This window comes from Camelus dromedarius, chromosome 9 (assembly GCF_036321535.1).
Source record: "Camelus dromedarius isolate mCamDro1 chromosome 9, mCamDro1.pat, whole genome shotgun sequence".
Taxonomy (NCBI): Eukaryota; Metazoa; Chordata; class Mammalia; order Artiodactyla; family Camelidae; genus Camelus; species Camelus dromedarius.
In genome coordinates, this window is record NC_087444.1 from 64,612,591 (window position 1) to 64,628,452 (window position 15,862).

Genomic DNA, 15,862 nt, shown 5'->3' on the forward strand with positions numbered 1-15,862 from the left:
GTAAACCAGACCTGCAAGTCAAAGTGAATTTTACGTTTTATTGTATTCAGTTTTAACACTACATAAAAGAAAAGAAAAGAATGTCGTAAAGGCTACAGGTAGTTCAGAGAAGTTTTACTGGAAAAGGAAACAAAGAGTAAAAATATCCTAATGTACAATGGGACAGAAAGAAACATTTCTTTTAGATATAGATAATATCTGTTTTATTAGTCCTATTGTATTTACATTCTCCTTTTAAAAGTTCGTACTTTTACGTATCTTAAGAATACATAATATAGTGTACAAAATTTAAGTATCTAGTAAAAAGTTAAAACGTTACATCAGAGGACAGAACCATTTTTCTCACACGTGTGTTTAATTCGTCTTACTATTATTACTAACTGCCACTATGCTATTGATGTTCTATTTAATAACAGCATTTCAATAACAGAAAAGTAAGCAATACAGAACGATAATTTCAAACACCTATTTTTCATATTTTATGTTAAAGTCATAACACATTTTAGTATAGATTATTATGGTTTGGGGAGTCTGGTATGGTAGTGTCCTGGGTTGACTGTCTACTTGGGGCCTCGGCGATCATGAACTCCTGCATCCTCGTGTCTGCATAGGTATTATTCGCCTCCTTCCGGGCCGCGACGCCCAACCAACAAAGCGCCAACTCTAACGTGGACCGTCAGGTCCTGGTGTCAGCGTGCGCCTGCGCATTCCCAGTACCATCGAGAACTCCCAGAAGTGTCTGGGGCGCGGGGTGGGCGTTCGTCATGGGTAGCGGGCTGCACACGTTCTCCTATTTTACAGCTCCAGACTACATTTCCCACAGGCCACTGCGATCAGGCCTACTTAGTCTGGGACTACATTTCCCAAAGGCCGCCGGGGCAACGCGGAACTCTGCCTTTCTCCCGCTGCTGTTTGTGATTGTTGGCGTGGTAGTAAGCTGTGAACTTTGGTAAGGAAAGAGTCAATGCGCGATCGCCGGGGAGATTCTGCAGACTCGGACCAAGCCCACAGGATAACTCGGTTCTGGGAAGGGAAGCAGTGAGTGCCGGGCGTGCGGGCCGGTGCGGACCCCGGACCTTGCTAGACTGGGAAAGTGGGCCTGAGACGCTCTGAGAGTGGACGAGACGCTCGGGGGCTGACCTGGCTGTTCCTGTCAGAGGAGGGAGGCTAATTGTGTGGTGCGGACGGGGAGCATTTGAGAGAGTGCGGATGTGAGCCCTCGAAGACTGAGAGCGGGACCTCCGTGTGAACCGTGTGTACTTGGCTTCTCAGCTGAGAGGTGTGGCACTGTGACCCATGTTGCAGGTGCTTGCTGCTGCCTGCCCCATTCCCCTCCCAGCCGCGTGGGTCTGCCCCTAGACAGCTGGCCCCCAGAAGGAGGTCGGTTATTGAGCCCCAGAATGAAGTTTCCAGCAGGAAGGCATAGAACTGATCTGGAGATGGGAATTTTAGAACACGAAAAATGACTGCCAAGGATCTGTTGTACTGATTACTTTTCCACAAATTTATATAAGAAGAATAAGATGATATTGATCATAAACATTTACATCAATCTCCGTATTGCACAGAAACAATAGGACTCAGCCTTTGTTAATTATTTCAGTTTTACATCTCATTGCAGAATGATGCCTCTGTCTGTAATTTCTACGGAGAAATTAATGGGGAAATTTAAATGTCAGAGAATCTTTTCTAATATTTTTTATAAGAAGAGTTGTATCATAAGGCCAGACTCTAAATGTTTTAGTTAGAATCTAAGAAAGCATGCTAGAGATAAGTAAAAATTGGAAACAAATTTTTACTTTTATGAAGGTGAAATAAGGGGCAGGTAATATTCTTCAATAATAATAACTAACCCATGTTAAACAATTATTCTATAACTGTTTAAATGGATTTTCTTATTCTTCTTATCCCTATTTTAATGATGAGAAAACTGAGCCACTGAGATGTTTGTAAATGCCTGATCAATATCGTCTATATTTTCCCTCTCCTGTGGTTTAACCTTATCCTAAGGCCACAAAAGAAGTTCTGGTTTGGGTGAGAAGGTCCCTTTTTCAGTTAGAATGTAGGAATGGAGGAGGAGAACCTGTTCACAGCAGAACTGTGCAGCCCAATCTTATATCCAGATCAGCTTTCCCAGAATGAAGGCTTAGCCAGAAAACCTGCTCAAGAGTCTGATTCCGGCTTCATTGAAGAAGTGCTGTTGTTCTGCAACCAGCTGTTTGCAGTTTGGTTTACTGGAACTTGGATTTATCCAGAATCCCTCTGTTCTGTCACAAAATGTTATGTGAGGGTGGTTGTGGCATAGTTCAGAAACTGAAATGGGGGGACAAGGTTTATTGGCTGAAGTTGCTGAGGACACTAATGCCCCCTTTTCTTATTTCAGCTGTGGATTTTCTAGAGTTTGAACCTTTCTGGTAGAGGAACCCCAAGGAAGACTGATTGGTTCTTAAATTTCTAAAAGCATGGCTCACGTAAGTTGTTGTTTCTCTTTGAAATATTGGGGATTTTAGATTACATAGATAATTGTCATTAATTAACCCGAAGTGTTCTTCCTATGAGACCACCATCTAATTACCTGCTTCTTGATTCCTCCTTCATGAAACTGCCAAATAACTGCTTCCTCCTTAACAGGGGCCCGTTTCTAATTGGTGTTCGTGAATTCATTGAGCAAATTACTGAACAGGCCCTGTATGATAAGTCTTTGCTGAAGGACTGTGATGGAGCAATGACAATATGAAGTCTCATGAAAAAATTATTTGAGCTTCCTTTGTCAGTCTGTGGTTTGGTAAGTTCAAGATAACGATTGGCCTCATTTTGACCAGACATCGGAAGACTTAAAATTTCCCACAGACCTAATAAGATGAGATTTTGTATTGGCTGGTCTCAGTCTTAAAATGGTGAGGTCACATGCTCTTTGAGGCTTTTAGGGACACATTAGAGCTGTGATTGTGATATTGATACAATGGTTCTTGCCAGATGGTGCCTGAGAGAGTGGTACTAGGTCAGTTTCGTTGTGGAATGGGACCTGCTGGACTTGAGAGACTTAAGATTTGGTTCTGAATCATCATCAAAATCCACTAATTGAAGAATAGCCAAAGTGTGGAGTAAGGAATGCTGCATGACAATATACTAATAAGCATATTATAGATTACCAGAACTGGGAAAACCTGGGGCATTTGGTCCAATCTTGTATAAATGTTAAATAACTACCAACTCTGATATATATCCTTTAGATGTACTTTTATGCCACCATGAAAAATTTATCAATACAAGGAAAAATGCTTATAATACAATTTGACATGACGATCATGAAGACTGAGGAATTAACAAACTTGTGTAATATATATTTTCTAAAATAGATATTTTATGCTTGAAAAAAGCTTTTTCTCTTAAAGGGAAAATAATGTAGAGACTAATAGTTCTTGAGAATGTATTAGGGTACCTAGCAGACAGTGTCGTTGTGTATATTATTTTATTTAACAGAGGCTTTGGATTATTTTGTGCATTTCCCAACTGATCTGGAGTATTGTGGTATGCCACTACATAACAGAAAATTTTGTCCATAGCCCAGGATTCCTCCAGAACGTGAAGATATTCTGCCTCATTTATTTCTTATATCGTAAGCCTCCAGTCTAGTTGATTGCTATATTATTGCTCCTCTGATACATTGAAACTCTTTATTTTCTCTCCTTGCATCTTGAAAACATTTCCTTCAATTTCACCAGAAATATGTGGGTTTGCAGTTTCAGGGATCAGTGACATTCAGGGATGTGGCCATAGCCTTCTCTCAGCAAGAGTGGGAGAGTCTGGATTCTGCTCAGAGGGACTTGTACAGAGACGTGATGTTGGAGAACTATAGTAACGTGGTCTCCCTGGGTGAGTCTACTTCTCTCAAGTAAATTAGAATCTGCTCCCTGAAATGCTTTTTTCATTGTACATTTTAGGGCTGTCTTAAGAAGTGAACATAATTTCTTCTCCCTGTTCCCAAAGAAATAGTTTGAGCTTTGTTAGATTGGAATTGGTGAAATGGCAAGATTAAAATTCTAGGGTGCTTATTGCATAAACATTGACAAAGGCTAGATTTCCTAGTGTGTTTATGCCAAAAATTGCTCTGTTAGTATGTGACCCACCTGCAGGCAAAACGACTAGACAAAGGTCCTCATTTGTCCTGTCAGAAGAGCCTGTGCAGTTTATATAGTGGTGAATTGGATAAACATAAATTATTTAAACCTGAAATGCTCTCATTTTATTTCTTACAAAACAATTTACCTGATTTTGTAGTTAAAATTTATAATCTATGAGCTTTGCATTTAAGATTAAATGAATATCCTATAGATACAGACATCTCAGGAAATGTTCTTTTATTCTCTTAGAAAAATAACAGTAATAATATTGATAACTCATATTGTACTTACTATGTACCAGTCACTCTTTTAAGCTCTTTATAAAAGTAGTATCTCATAGGGTAGTTGTGAGGATAAAAATCAGTTAATATAAATCAAATACAAATATATGTAACTGTTTTAGATGAGAACGCTGAAGCACAGTGAGTTTAAGTGAGTTATTCAAGGTCACACAGCCGGTATGTGACAGAACCAGGAATTTGAACCCAGGTACTCTGGTTCCAGTCTTTGTTCTCAATTACAAGGTCATGCTTTCTGTCAAGACTCAGAAGGCAGGCAGGCAGGTAGGTAGGTAGGTAGGTAGGTAAGTAGATAGATAGATAGATAGATAGATTGATTGATTGATTGATTGATAGACTGATAGACTGATAGATTTCACTTAAAATAAGACCTTTCCCCCTCCTGTCTGGATTCTTGAATCGCCTTGCAATTTTCTTCTCTGTAGTACTTATCAGTATCGTTTTGACCTTTAGTTTATTGCAAATTTAACCCAAACTTAGAGTATTTTTGAATTCATCTTTTATTTCTTTTCTACATCATATGGCATTCTTACCTTGCCAGCAGGTCATTCCCGTTCTAAACCATATGTGATTACCTTACTGGAACAATGCAAAGAGCCCTGGATGGTAGTGAGGAAAGACCAGAGAAGACAATACACAGGTGAGTAAGAGCATGTCAGGTAGAGAAGCCATCACTGCTGCAAAGAGCCCATGTGGTCAGGGAGTAGGCACATCTCTGTCTGGCTGTTTGGAAGTCTCCCTTCAGAGGCCTGAGGTGTGGGCGAAAGGTGAATATCTCACCAAATTTTCCAGCTCTTTAGCAGGTTTAACATTCACTCACCTCGTATTTCCCTGTCACTTTATTAGGCTTATTCTCTTTCCTAGCACAGTATTTCAGCTGCTTTCAGTTCCTCTTTTGCTTTTAGATTATTTATGTATTCTGAAGTGGTGATAATTGAACAGAGACCAGAACAAGAAATAAGAGCTTTGGCCATATGATTATGTAGACCATTTCAGGCAGAGTGAACAGCAAATGTAAATTCCTTGAGGTGGGAATGGGCTTTGTGTGATTCAGGAGCAATAAGCAGAGAAAAACAGAATTAACGAGGGGAGAGTAACAAGAAAAAAGGTAGAATGTTAGAAGGGGCCAGGTCATCTATGTATTCTTTGTTACTTAAGAGGAATTTGGATTATCTTACGAAAATGACTAGAAGCCGTGGTCTAATTTATGTTGTTTCAGCTTTAATTTTTTTAAATGTCTATTAAATATGAGATAGAAACCAAGCAACCCCATTAAGATATACAGCTTAATGACTTGTGGTAAGGCAGAAAGCTGTATACCATCACCCTGAGCAGATGATAAAATGTTTTTAAAAAAAGAATTTCAGGCTTACAGAAAAGTTGCAAAATGATGCAAAGAATTTTCATATACTCTTCACTCACATTCTCCAAATGAGGAGACCAAACTTTTCCACCTCCCCCTTAAGCCCTTCGCATGCCTCTGCCGAAATCACAGTCCTCTTTCTCCCTGTCTGATGAATGACTCCCAGCCACTTCAAACCTTAACCTCACTACCAGTTTCGCTAGCTTTTCTCAAATTACTCTAGTTCCCTTTCCAATGAATGTCCACTGGTTATTTTGGGGGTTCTTGGGCTGTCAGAGACCCCACATTGCTGCCCTCTGCTTTTTCCTGCACAGATGTGTAGAGGATAGACTGAAAGAGAAGAAGAGTGAGACCAGGAAAGCCTGTTGGGAGGCCAGTCATGTGGTGCAGACTGGGGTTGATAGAGGCTTGGATTAGAATGTTAGTGGTGGAAAGTGGTGAGAAGGTATATTTTAAAAGTTTGCTGTACCATTTAAGTAAGTTGCACAAATTATAACACCTCATCCCTAAATACTTAAGAATAAGGACTTTATTCTCCATACCCACAAAAAGAAAACCATAATTTTACCGGCAGTGCCCACCAGAGGGTCATCTTAGTTCATCTCAACTGAGCATTGAGACTAAGACTGCCCTTGTGACCGTGGCTTCCTCTATTCAGCATATCCCACAGTAGGAACCCCAGCTCACCAGCAGGGCAGCATCTGCTGTCTCTCAGCATGAATCTTTAACAGTGATTCACGTAGGAGACCCATAACCATCTGAAAAGGTAAGGTGCAGAAAGACTCATGTTTCACAAAATTTAGTACCTGTAACAGTTTCATGGGATAGCTTCCAGGGTCCCCAAGAAGACATGCCATTTAAAGGAGATACTATATTTAGGGAAGCTCATAGTATGGGGTTACCATCACATATTTGCGTTTTCTCTTAGTCCACGTGCAGCGAATCAATCAGTGGTCTTTTTTATCATAAACTATATTGATAAGAAAGACAGAACACCACATACCATTTTCTCATCCAGAACAGTGCTGTCCAGTAGAAATGCAATGCAAGCCACATACGTAATTTAAAATTTTCTAGTGGTCAATTTAAAAAGAAAAAAGAATGGGGAAATTAACTGAATAATGTATTTTGTTTATTTCAATATATTCCCCCAATACTATCCTTTTTCTATACAATCACTATAAAATTATTAATGAGATAATTTACACTTCTCTTTGCACTAAGTCTTGGACACCCACAGCACACCTCAGCTCAGTCTAGTCTCATAGCTAGTGGCTCCCATGTTGGATGTGCTGGTCCGCAGTGCTCCTCCCTTTCTCTCTGCATTCAACTTCAGATTTGTCTGATGTTTATGAAATGTCTCCCTTTGTCAGTTTGCTTATCTTTGCTATTGTGGATATTGAAAAATTTAGAGCTCTCAACTGTATTCAATAAAAGCTATAAACTTTTTTTAAAGACACAAAGATGACACCTTCAAGCTTCTTTCAAGCCTTAAAGGATGATGGCAGTCCTTTGAGCAACACAATAAGAAAATGGTGTAGGACGATGAAATAATGATGATTTATTTCACTAACTGTGTCATCTTCTTAGGCAGTGCCATCATTCTTCCACTTTCTTATTTTAGTCTCTTTTTTTTTTTTTGCTTACTTGGGTGTAATTGGTGAGTAATGATGAAATAACTTTGAATGATGAATGAAAGAATGTTCCACATAACATTATTCTTACATTCTCAAAGGAAAAATGAGATGATTGCTATTCCATAATATATCTTAGTTTTACAAAATAATCCAGTAGAACCCTATGTATTTTTAAGATAGAAGGAGATTTATACATATATATTCTTTTTCAGATTCTTTTCCATTATAGGTTATTACAAGATATTGAATATAACTCCCTGTGCTATACCTAGGACCTTGTTGTTTATCTATTCTATGTAAAGTAGTGTGTATCTGTTAATCCCAAACTCCTAACCATCCCCCCGCCCCCCGCTTTACCCCTTTGGTGACCATAAGTTTGTTTTCTATGTCTGTTAGGCTGTTTCTGTTTTGTAGATAAATTCATTTGTTATCATGTTTTTTAAATTTCACGTACAAGTGATATCATACGATATTTGTCTTTCTCTGTCTGATTTACTTCACTTAGAATGATAATTTCTAGGTCCATCCATGTTGCTGCAAATGGCATTTTCCATTCTTTTTTATGACTGAGTAATATTCCACTTTATATATATACTGCATATTCATTAATCTGTTGATGGACACTTAGTAGACTAGTACTTTTTGGTTATCTTGAAACGTACTACTGATGAAAAGGGAAAGAGAAACTATTTGATTCTTTACTAGTAGTTAAATACTTTCCAAGTAGATTATTCAACAATGAAGAGGATTACAAATTACTTTTTCGATGTCATAGGAATTATTACAGATTCATCTTTTATTATCATTGATTCAGAATATATAATTAAAAATAATCGTGTGCTTCTTTTGTAATTGTATTTGCTACACAAAGTTCCATATTGTCTCCTCTGATTCTCGGACAAAACTATGAATCTTTGAAACTTCGCTTACTTTCTGGCAAAGATGACTGAGGCTTACCTTGTACTTTCCCTGCAATAATGTCTTTTTAAAATTTTTTTTATTGAGTTATAGTCATTTTACAATGTTCTGTCAAATTCCAGTGTATAGCACAATTTTTCAGTTATACTTGAACATACATACATTCATTGTCACATTTTTTTCCTCTGTGAGCTACCACAAGATCCTGTATATATTTCCCTGTGCTATACAGTATAATCTTGTTTATCTATTCTACATATTGAAATCTCAGTCTGTCCCTTCCCACCCCACCTCCCCCTTGGCAACCACAAGTTTGTATTCTATGTCTATGAGTCTTTCTGTTTTGTATTAATTTTTTTTTTTTTTAGATTCCACATATGAGCAATCTCATATGGTATTTTTCTTTCTCTTTCTGGCTTACTTCACTTAGAATAGCATTCTCCAGGGACATCCATGTTGCTGCAAATGACGTTATGTTGTCGGTTTTTATGGCTGAATAGTATTCCATTGTGTAAATATACCACATCTTCTTTATCCAGTCATCTGTTGATAGACATTTAGGCTGTTTCCATGTTTTGGCTATTGTAAATAGTGCTGCTGTGAACACTGGGGTGCAGGTGTCATCCTGAAGTAGGGGTCCTTCTGGATATATGCCCAGAAGTGGGATTCCTGGTTCATGTGGTAAGTCTATTCCTAGCCTTTTGAGGAATCTCCATACTGTTTTCCACAGTGTCTGCACCAAACTGCATTCCCACCAGCAGTGTAGGAGGGTTCCCTTTTCTCCACAGCCTCTCCAGCATTTGTCATTTGTGGAATTTTGAATGATGGCCATTCTGACCAGTGTGAGGTGATACCTACCTCATTGTAGTTTTGATTTGCATTTCTCTAATAATTAGTGATATTGAGCATTTTTTCATGTGCCTATTGATCATTTGTATTTCTTCCTTGGAGAATTGCTTGTTTAGGTCTATTGCCCATTTTTGGATTGGGTCGTTGTTTTTTTCTTATTAAGATGTATGAGATGCTTATGTATTCTGGAGATCAAGCCTTTGTCAGTTTCATTTGCAAAAATTTTCTCCCATTCCATAGGTCGTCGTTTTGTTTTACTTACGGTTTCCTTTGCTGTGCAGAAGCTTGTAAGTTTAATTAGGTCCCATTTGTTTATTCTTGCTTTTATTTCTATTTCTTGGGTAGACTGCCCTAGGAGAACATTTTTGAGATGTATGTCAGATAATGTTTTGCCTATCTTTTCTTCTAGGAGGTTTATTGTATCTTGTCTTATGTTTAAGTCTTTGATCCATTTTGAGTTTATTTTTGTGTATGGTGTAAGGGAGTGTTCTAGCTTTATTGATTTGCATGCTGCTGTCCAGTTTTCCCAACACCATTTGCTGAAGAGACTGTCTTTATTCCATCATATACTCTTGCCTCCTCTGTCTAAGATTAGTTGACCAAGAGTTTGTGGGTTCATTTCTGGGCTCTCTATTTTGTTCCATTGGTCCTTATGTCTGTTTTTGTACCAATACCATACTGTCTTGATTACTGTATCTCTATAGTATTGTCTGAAGTCTGGGAGAGTTATTCCTCCAGCCTCTTTCTTTTTCTTCAGTAGTGTTTTGGCAATTCTAGGTCTTTTGTGGTTCCATATAAACTTTTTTATGATTTGTTCTAGTTCTGTGAAATATGCCCTGGGTAATTTGACAGGAATTGCATTAAATCTGTAGATTGCCTTGGGCAGTATGACCATTTTAACAATATTGATTCTTCCAATCCAGGAGCATCTAATATCTTTCCATTTTTTTAAGTCTTCTTTAATTTCCTTAATCAGTGTTTTATAGTTTTCCGTGTATAAGTCTTTCACCTCCTTGGTTAGATACATTCCTAGGTATTTTATTACTTTGGGTGCTATTTTAAAGGGGATTGTTTCTTTACTTTCTGTTTCTGTTGATTCATTGTTTGTGTAAAGAAATGCAACTGATGTTTGAACGTTAATCTTGTAACCTGCTACCTTGCTGAATTCTTTGATTAGTTCTAGTAGTTTTTGTGTGGACCTTTTAGGGTTTTCTATATATAGTATCATGTCATCTGCATATAGTGACACTTTTACTTCTTCTTTTCCAATTTGGATCCCTTTTATTTCTCTCTTTCCTGATTGCTATGGCTAGGACTTCCAAGACTATGTTGAAGAGGAGTGGTGATAGTGGGCAGCCTTGTCTTGTCCCAGATTTTAGTGGGAAGCTTTTGAGTTTTTCACCATTGAGTAGTTGGCTGTAGGTTTGTCATATATAGCTTTTATTATGTTGAGATATGTCCCCTCTATACCCACTTTGGTGAGAGTTTTTATCATAAATGGGTGTTGAATTTTATCAAATGCTTTTTCTGCATCTATTGAGATGATCATGTGGTTTTTGTCCTTTCTCTTGTTGATGTGATGTATAATATTGTCTTTTAACAATATCCTAAATTGTTTCTTTTGTCCCGGAATTTTTTTTTTTTTTTGTAATCAATTTCTACTATGTGTAGAGGTTATAGTTCAGTGCTGAATGAAACAGAGGTTAGGTTTGCTTTGGGGGGTGTATTAATTAGTATTCCACTGCTGCGTGACAAACTCCCACAAACTTAGTAGCTTCAAGTTACACTTATTTATTATTTCGTAGTTCTGTAGGTCAGAAGTTCGGCACACGATGGCTAAATCAAGGTACCAGCTGTGACTGCAGTTCTTTAGGGCAGGGGGTCCTCTTCCAAGCTCACTGGTTATTGGCAGGATTTGTTTCTTCTTACACTCCCCATGTGGCCCCCTCCAACTTCAAGCCAGCAACCAGCAAGTCTCAGACTTTGAATGTCTCTGATTCCCCTTCTTCCTTGAGCCAAGAGAAAACTCTTTTAAGGACCTTTCCAGAGAATTCAAAATAATCATCATAAATCAACTAATTAGTAAACTTGATACCTTTTTCCATGTGAGACGACATATTCATGGGCATGATGAGGGCAAAGGTCATGAAGGCCAAAATGCTGTCTACCACGGGGAGGTTTGGGAGAAAGAAAAATCATAACAAAGAGAAATAACTGCAATTGAAAATAGGTAAGAATTACTGGATTGAAGCATAAGAACAGAAAAGGCATGGGCATCCTTAGACAAGGTCAGCAGTTCCCAGCACTCCTGATAAAGTGACATCTTACCTTAAACATATATAGGATGAGAAGGCTCTAGTCTGCAAACAACACATGCCAAAGGGTTTGAGGGAGTTGATGCCACCTGCAGATGGAACCAAAAGATGAGAAAATTTGTGACATTTTCCAGGTGCTGAAAGGGGGAGGTGAGGTAAATAGGGGGCAAAGGGAATTATGACTTGATATGAGGCCTGATAGGTAAGCAGGGACCATATTGTTCATGGAAAGTTAACATGGATTCTATTCTGAGTGTAAAGAGAAGCCACGGAGGGTGGGAGGGGAATGAAAGCTCATCTGTATCAGAAATTGTTAGAAATGTGAAAAATGTTAGCACCCAGGAACTTTCCCTGTGTTTTCTGCTCCATGGGGTCTGGGATGGTGTTTGAACATCAGTTTTTTTTTTAACAAATTCTTCAAAGATTCTGACCCACCTGTAAATATCAGAAATGGAACCTATTTTACTGATCACCAGCTTCACTATTTTACATCAACTCTCATTAATCTCCACATTCCTCCTTGCTCTTTTTTTGATTTCATAACAGCATTTTAGTATTATCTAGTTACTTGTTTCTAATGGATATGATTTTCAATTTGTCTCTTCCACTGACATCTAACTTTTTTCATAGGAAAACAAAATATTTGGGAGTTCTTTGTTTTCTTTCAGATTTTCAGCCGAAGGATGAGATAATCAGCCATAAAGAAGTTCCCATCTATGAAAAATGTACATCTTTTGCTCAACATCAGAGAGTTCTTCATAGAGAGAAACTATGTGAATGTCAGGAATGTGGGAAGACTTCTTGTCAAGCCTCAAAGCATGTTCCACATGACAGAATACATTCTAGTGAAAAAACCTGCAAATGTGAAGAATGTGGAAAGAACTTTAGTAATGGACATCAGCTTACTATACATCAGAGATTGCATGTTGGTGAGAAATCCTATAAATGTAAGGAATGTGGGAAAATTTATATTAGAGGCTCAGCCTTTGTTAAACACGGAAGAATTCATAGTGGTGAGAAGCCATATGCCTGTAAGGAGTATGGGAAGACCTTTAGCAGTAGCCATCAATTTACTGAACAGCAGAGTCCGCATACTGGTAAGAAACCATATGAATGTCTAGAGTGTGGAAAAGCTTTTTATAGTAGCTCATACCTTGTTCAACATCAAAGAATCCATAATGGTGAGAAACCTTATGAATGTAAGGAATGTGGAAAAGCTTTTATAGTGTATGGAAAACTCATTCGGCATCAGAGTATTCACACTGGTGAAAAACCTTTTGTATGTGAAGAATGTGGAAAGGCCTTTAGTACTAGCTCCCCCCTTGTTAAACATCAGAGAATTCATACTGGCGAGAAACCCTATAAGTGTAAGGAATGTGGCAAAGCCTTTACTGCGTATGGGCAGCTTGCTCGACATCAGAGTATTCATACTGGCGAGAAGCCCTTTGAATGTAAGGAATGTGGAAAGGCCTTTAGACTTAATTCATTTCTTAACGCACATCGGAGAATTCATGCAGGGTTTAAGTCCCATGAGTGCAAGGAATGTGGGAAGGCCTTTAGTCGTGCCTCATACCTTGTTCAGCATGAAAGGGTTCATACAGGTGAGAGACCCTATGAGTGTAAGGAGTGCAGCAAAGCTTTCAGCACTGGCTCCCACCTTGTCCAGCATCAGAGGATTCATACTGGTGAGAAGCCCTATGAATGTCAGGTATGTGGCAAGGCATTTATTAGCCGCCATCAACTTACTGTACATCAGAGGGTTCACAGTGGTGAGAAACCCTATGAATGCAAGGAGTGTGGAAAGGCCTTTAGAGTGCATGTACATCTTACACAACATCAGAAGATTCATATTGATGTGAAACCCTATGAATGTAAGGAATGTGGAAAAACTTTCAGTCGGGCCTCATACCTCGTACAACATGGGAGAATTCATACTGGTGAGAAGCCCTATGAGTGTAAGGAATGTGGAAAGGCCTTTAGTTCTGGCTCTTACCTCATTCAACATCAAAGGATTCATACTGGTGAGAAACCTTATGAATGTAAGGAATGTGGAAAAGCTTTTATAGTGTATGGAAAACTCATTCGGCATCAGAGTATTCATTCTGGTGAAAAACCTTTTGTATGTGAAGAATGTGGAAAGGCCTTTAGTACCTTCTCATACCTCGTTCAACATCAGCGAATTCATACTGGCGAAAAGCCCTATGAATGTAAAGAATGTGGAAAGGCCTTTAGTTCTAGCTCCCCCCTTGTTCAACATCAGAGAATTCATACTGGCGAGAAACCCTATAAGTGTAAGGAATGTGGCAAAGCCTTTACTGCGTATGGGCAGCTTGCTCGACATCAGAGTATTCATACTGGCGAGAAGCCCTTTGAATGTAAGGAATGTGGAAAGGCCTTTAGACTTAACTCATTTCTTAATGCACATCGGAGAATTCATGCAGGGGTTAAGCCCCATGAGTGCAAGGAATGTGGGAAGGCCTTTAGTTGTGCCTCATACCTTGTTCAGCATGAAAGGGTTCATACAGGTGAGAGACCCTATGAGTGTAAGGAGTGCAGCAAGGCCTTCAGCACTGGCTCCTACCTTGTCCAGCATCAGAGGATTCATACTGGTGAGAAGCCCTATGAATGTCAGGTATGTGGCAAGGCATTTATTAGCCGCCATCAACTTACTGTACATCAGAGGGTTCACAGTGGTGAGAAACCCTATGAAACCCTATGAATGTAAGGAATGTGGAAAAACTTTCAGTCGGGCCTCATACCTCGTACAACATGGGAGAATTCATACTGGTGAGAAGCCCTGTGAGTGTAAGGAATGTGGGAAGACCTTCAGACTTAATTCATTCCTTACTGAACATCAGAGGATACACACTGGTGAGAAACCCTTCAGATGCAAAAAATGTGGGAAGGCCTTTAGATACAGTTCAGCCCTTAAAGCACATCAGAGAAACCATGTGGGTATAAAACCCTAAGAATTTAAGGAATTTGGAAAGTCCTTTTTGTATAGCTCAACAATCGTTTGTCAGAGAATTCATGCTGGTGAAACTTTTGAATATAAAATGTGTTGATCAGCCTTTAGAAAATATTCTCACCTTTCTTTTATTAGAGAATTCATAATGTAATTCAGGAAACATGAGAAAGCATTCATTCATCATTCCTGTGTTTACAGTATCAGAATATCATCACCCTCTGGTGGCCAGTTCAGAAAAGGTGGGAAGCATTAATACTCATAGCATGAAATTTTGTGACATATTCTACTATGACTGGATGAGTAAGTGACTTTAAAAAACCTTCCAGTTGCTTTTAAAGCATTTGAAACTTCAGATAATTCATCCGAATTTCTTAAAACCATTAATGTGATATATTTGGGAAAGCCTTTAGCTGTGGGACACGTGTTAGCTCTCGTCATTGTCATTCTGACCTGACAACCTGTGTGACACCAGGCACTGTACTTTTCATCTTAGGGCATTGTTTTAAAATGGTGATGATGACAGAACCTATGAACTTGTGAAAACCTATGCTCATTGTTTATTAGTTTTATTATTACATTATTTTTTTTAACTGCTAGTGAAATTTTGAGAGTACGACCCTACAGGTGTAGTTAATTTAGAAATGTCCCTCTAGCCATGGACCCGTTTTAGAATTTTAGATAAATCTTCCTGCATGAAACTTTGTAGAAAGGAAGAAAAATGAGAGGATATTCATTTAGAACTCATCTCTTAAGTTGAATCAAACAATTCATCAAATATGCCCAGTCTTTCAGTGGGTGTGAAATTGTTGAGAATAGCCTCTAATCCACATTATTTGTCCAAAATTCAAGATATGTTGGAAATTAATAATAGGTAATAGATAGGAAAAATAAACTGTCCACTTGGAAATTTCTTTCGCAACTTTTTAAAAATGGAAATTTCAATGTAGAGAAAAGTAAAAGGAATAGTAAAATTGCCACTATCTTTGGTATCATTTGCCTTATTTATTGCACTCTGTCTCCCCGTCTGTCCATCTGTACATGGTTATGTCTGCATGTGAGAGTAAGCTGGGGACTTTGTCCCTAAATATTAATCTTTTACTCTCAAGCCCCACCTTTTCACTTGGTTTTTTATTTTTTGAAAAGTCCAAGGAAGTTGTGTTACAGAATGCCTTGCATTCTGTATTTAATTGTTTCCTCACACTGCTGTGTAACTGGTTCCTTTATCCTAGGTTTTTTTTCTGTATTGAAAGTTAAAAAGATTTCATTGGGTTGTGGAGAACACTTTCAAGGTAAGGCTGCAAATACTTGCAAACACATTATACCAGATTTTCCCATAATTAGTAGTACTAATTGGTAATTGGCGAAGGTAGTCACTGCCAGAACTTTCCA

The 15,862-nt window shown here is 38.4% G+C and overlaps 1 protein-coding gene across 1 annotated transcript; it reads left to right on the forward strand.

Moving 5' to 3' along the window:
• Positions 1-569: 569 nt before the first annotated feature.
• Positions 570-14,370, forward strand: ZNF30 (zinc finger protein 30). The gene is made up of 5 exons (XM_064489277.1): positions 570-1,305; positions 2,384-2,471; positions 3,744-3,876; positions 4,965-5,063; positions 12,174-14,370. Exons 2-5 carry the CDS (start codon positions 2,463-2,465, stop codon positions 14,222-14,224), a joined length of 2,292 nt encoding a protein of 763 aa, XP_064345347.1. The 5' UTR covers positions 570-1,305; positions 2,384-2,462; the 3' UTR covers positions 14,225-14,370.
• The last annotated feature ends 1,492 nt before the right edge of the window (positions 14,371-15,862 follow it).

Coding starts and splice junctions, on each gene's coding strand:
- ZNF30 (XM_064489277.1), top strand. Junction 3,877..4,964: donor TAGTAACGTGGTCTCCCTGG/GTGAGTCTACTT, acceptor TTACCTTGCCAG/CAGGTCATTCCCGTTCTAAA. Junction 5,064..12,173: donor CCAGAGAAGACAATACACAG/GTGAGTAAGAGC, acceptor GTTTTCTTTCAG/ATTTTCAGCCGAAGGATGAG.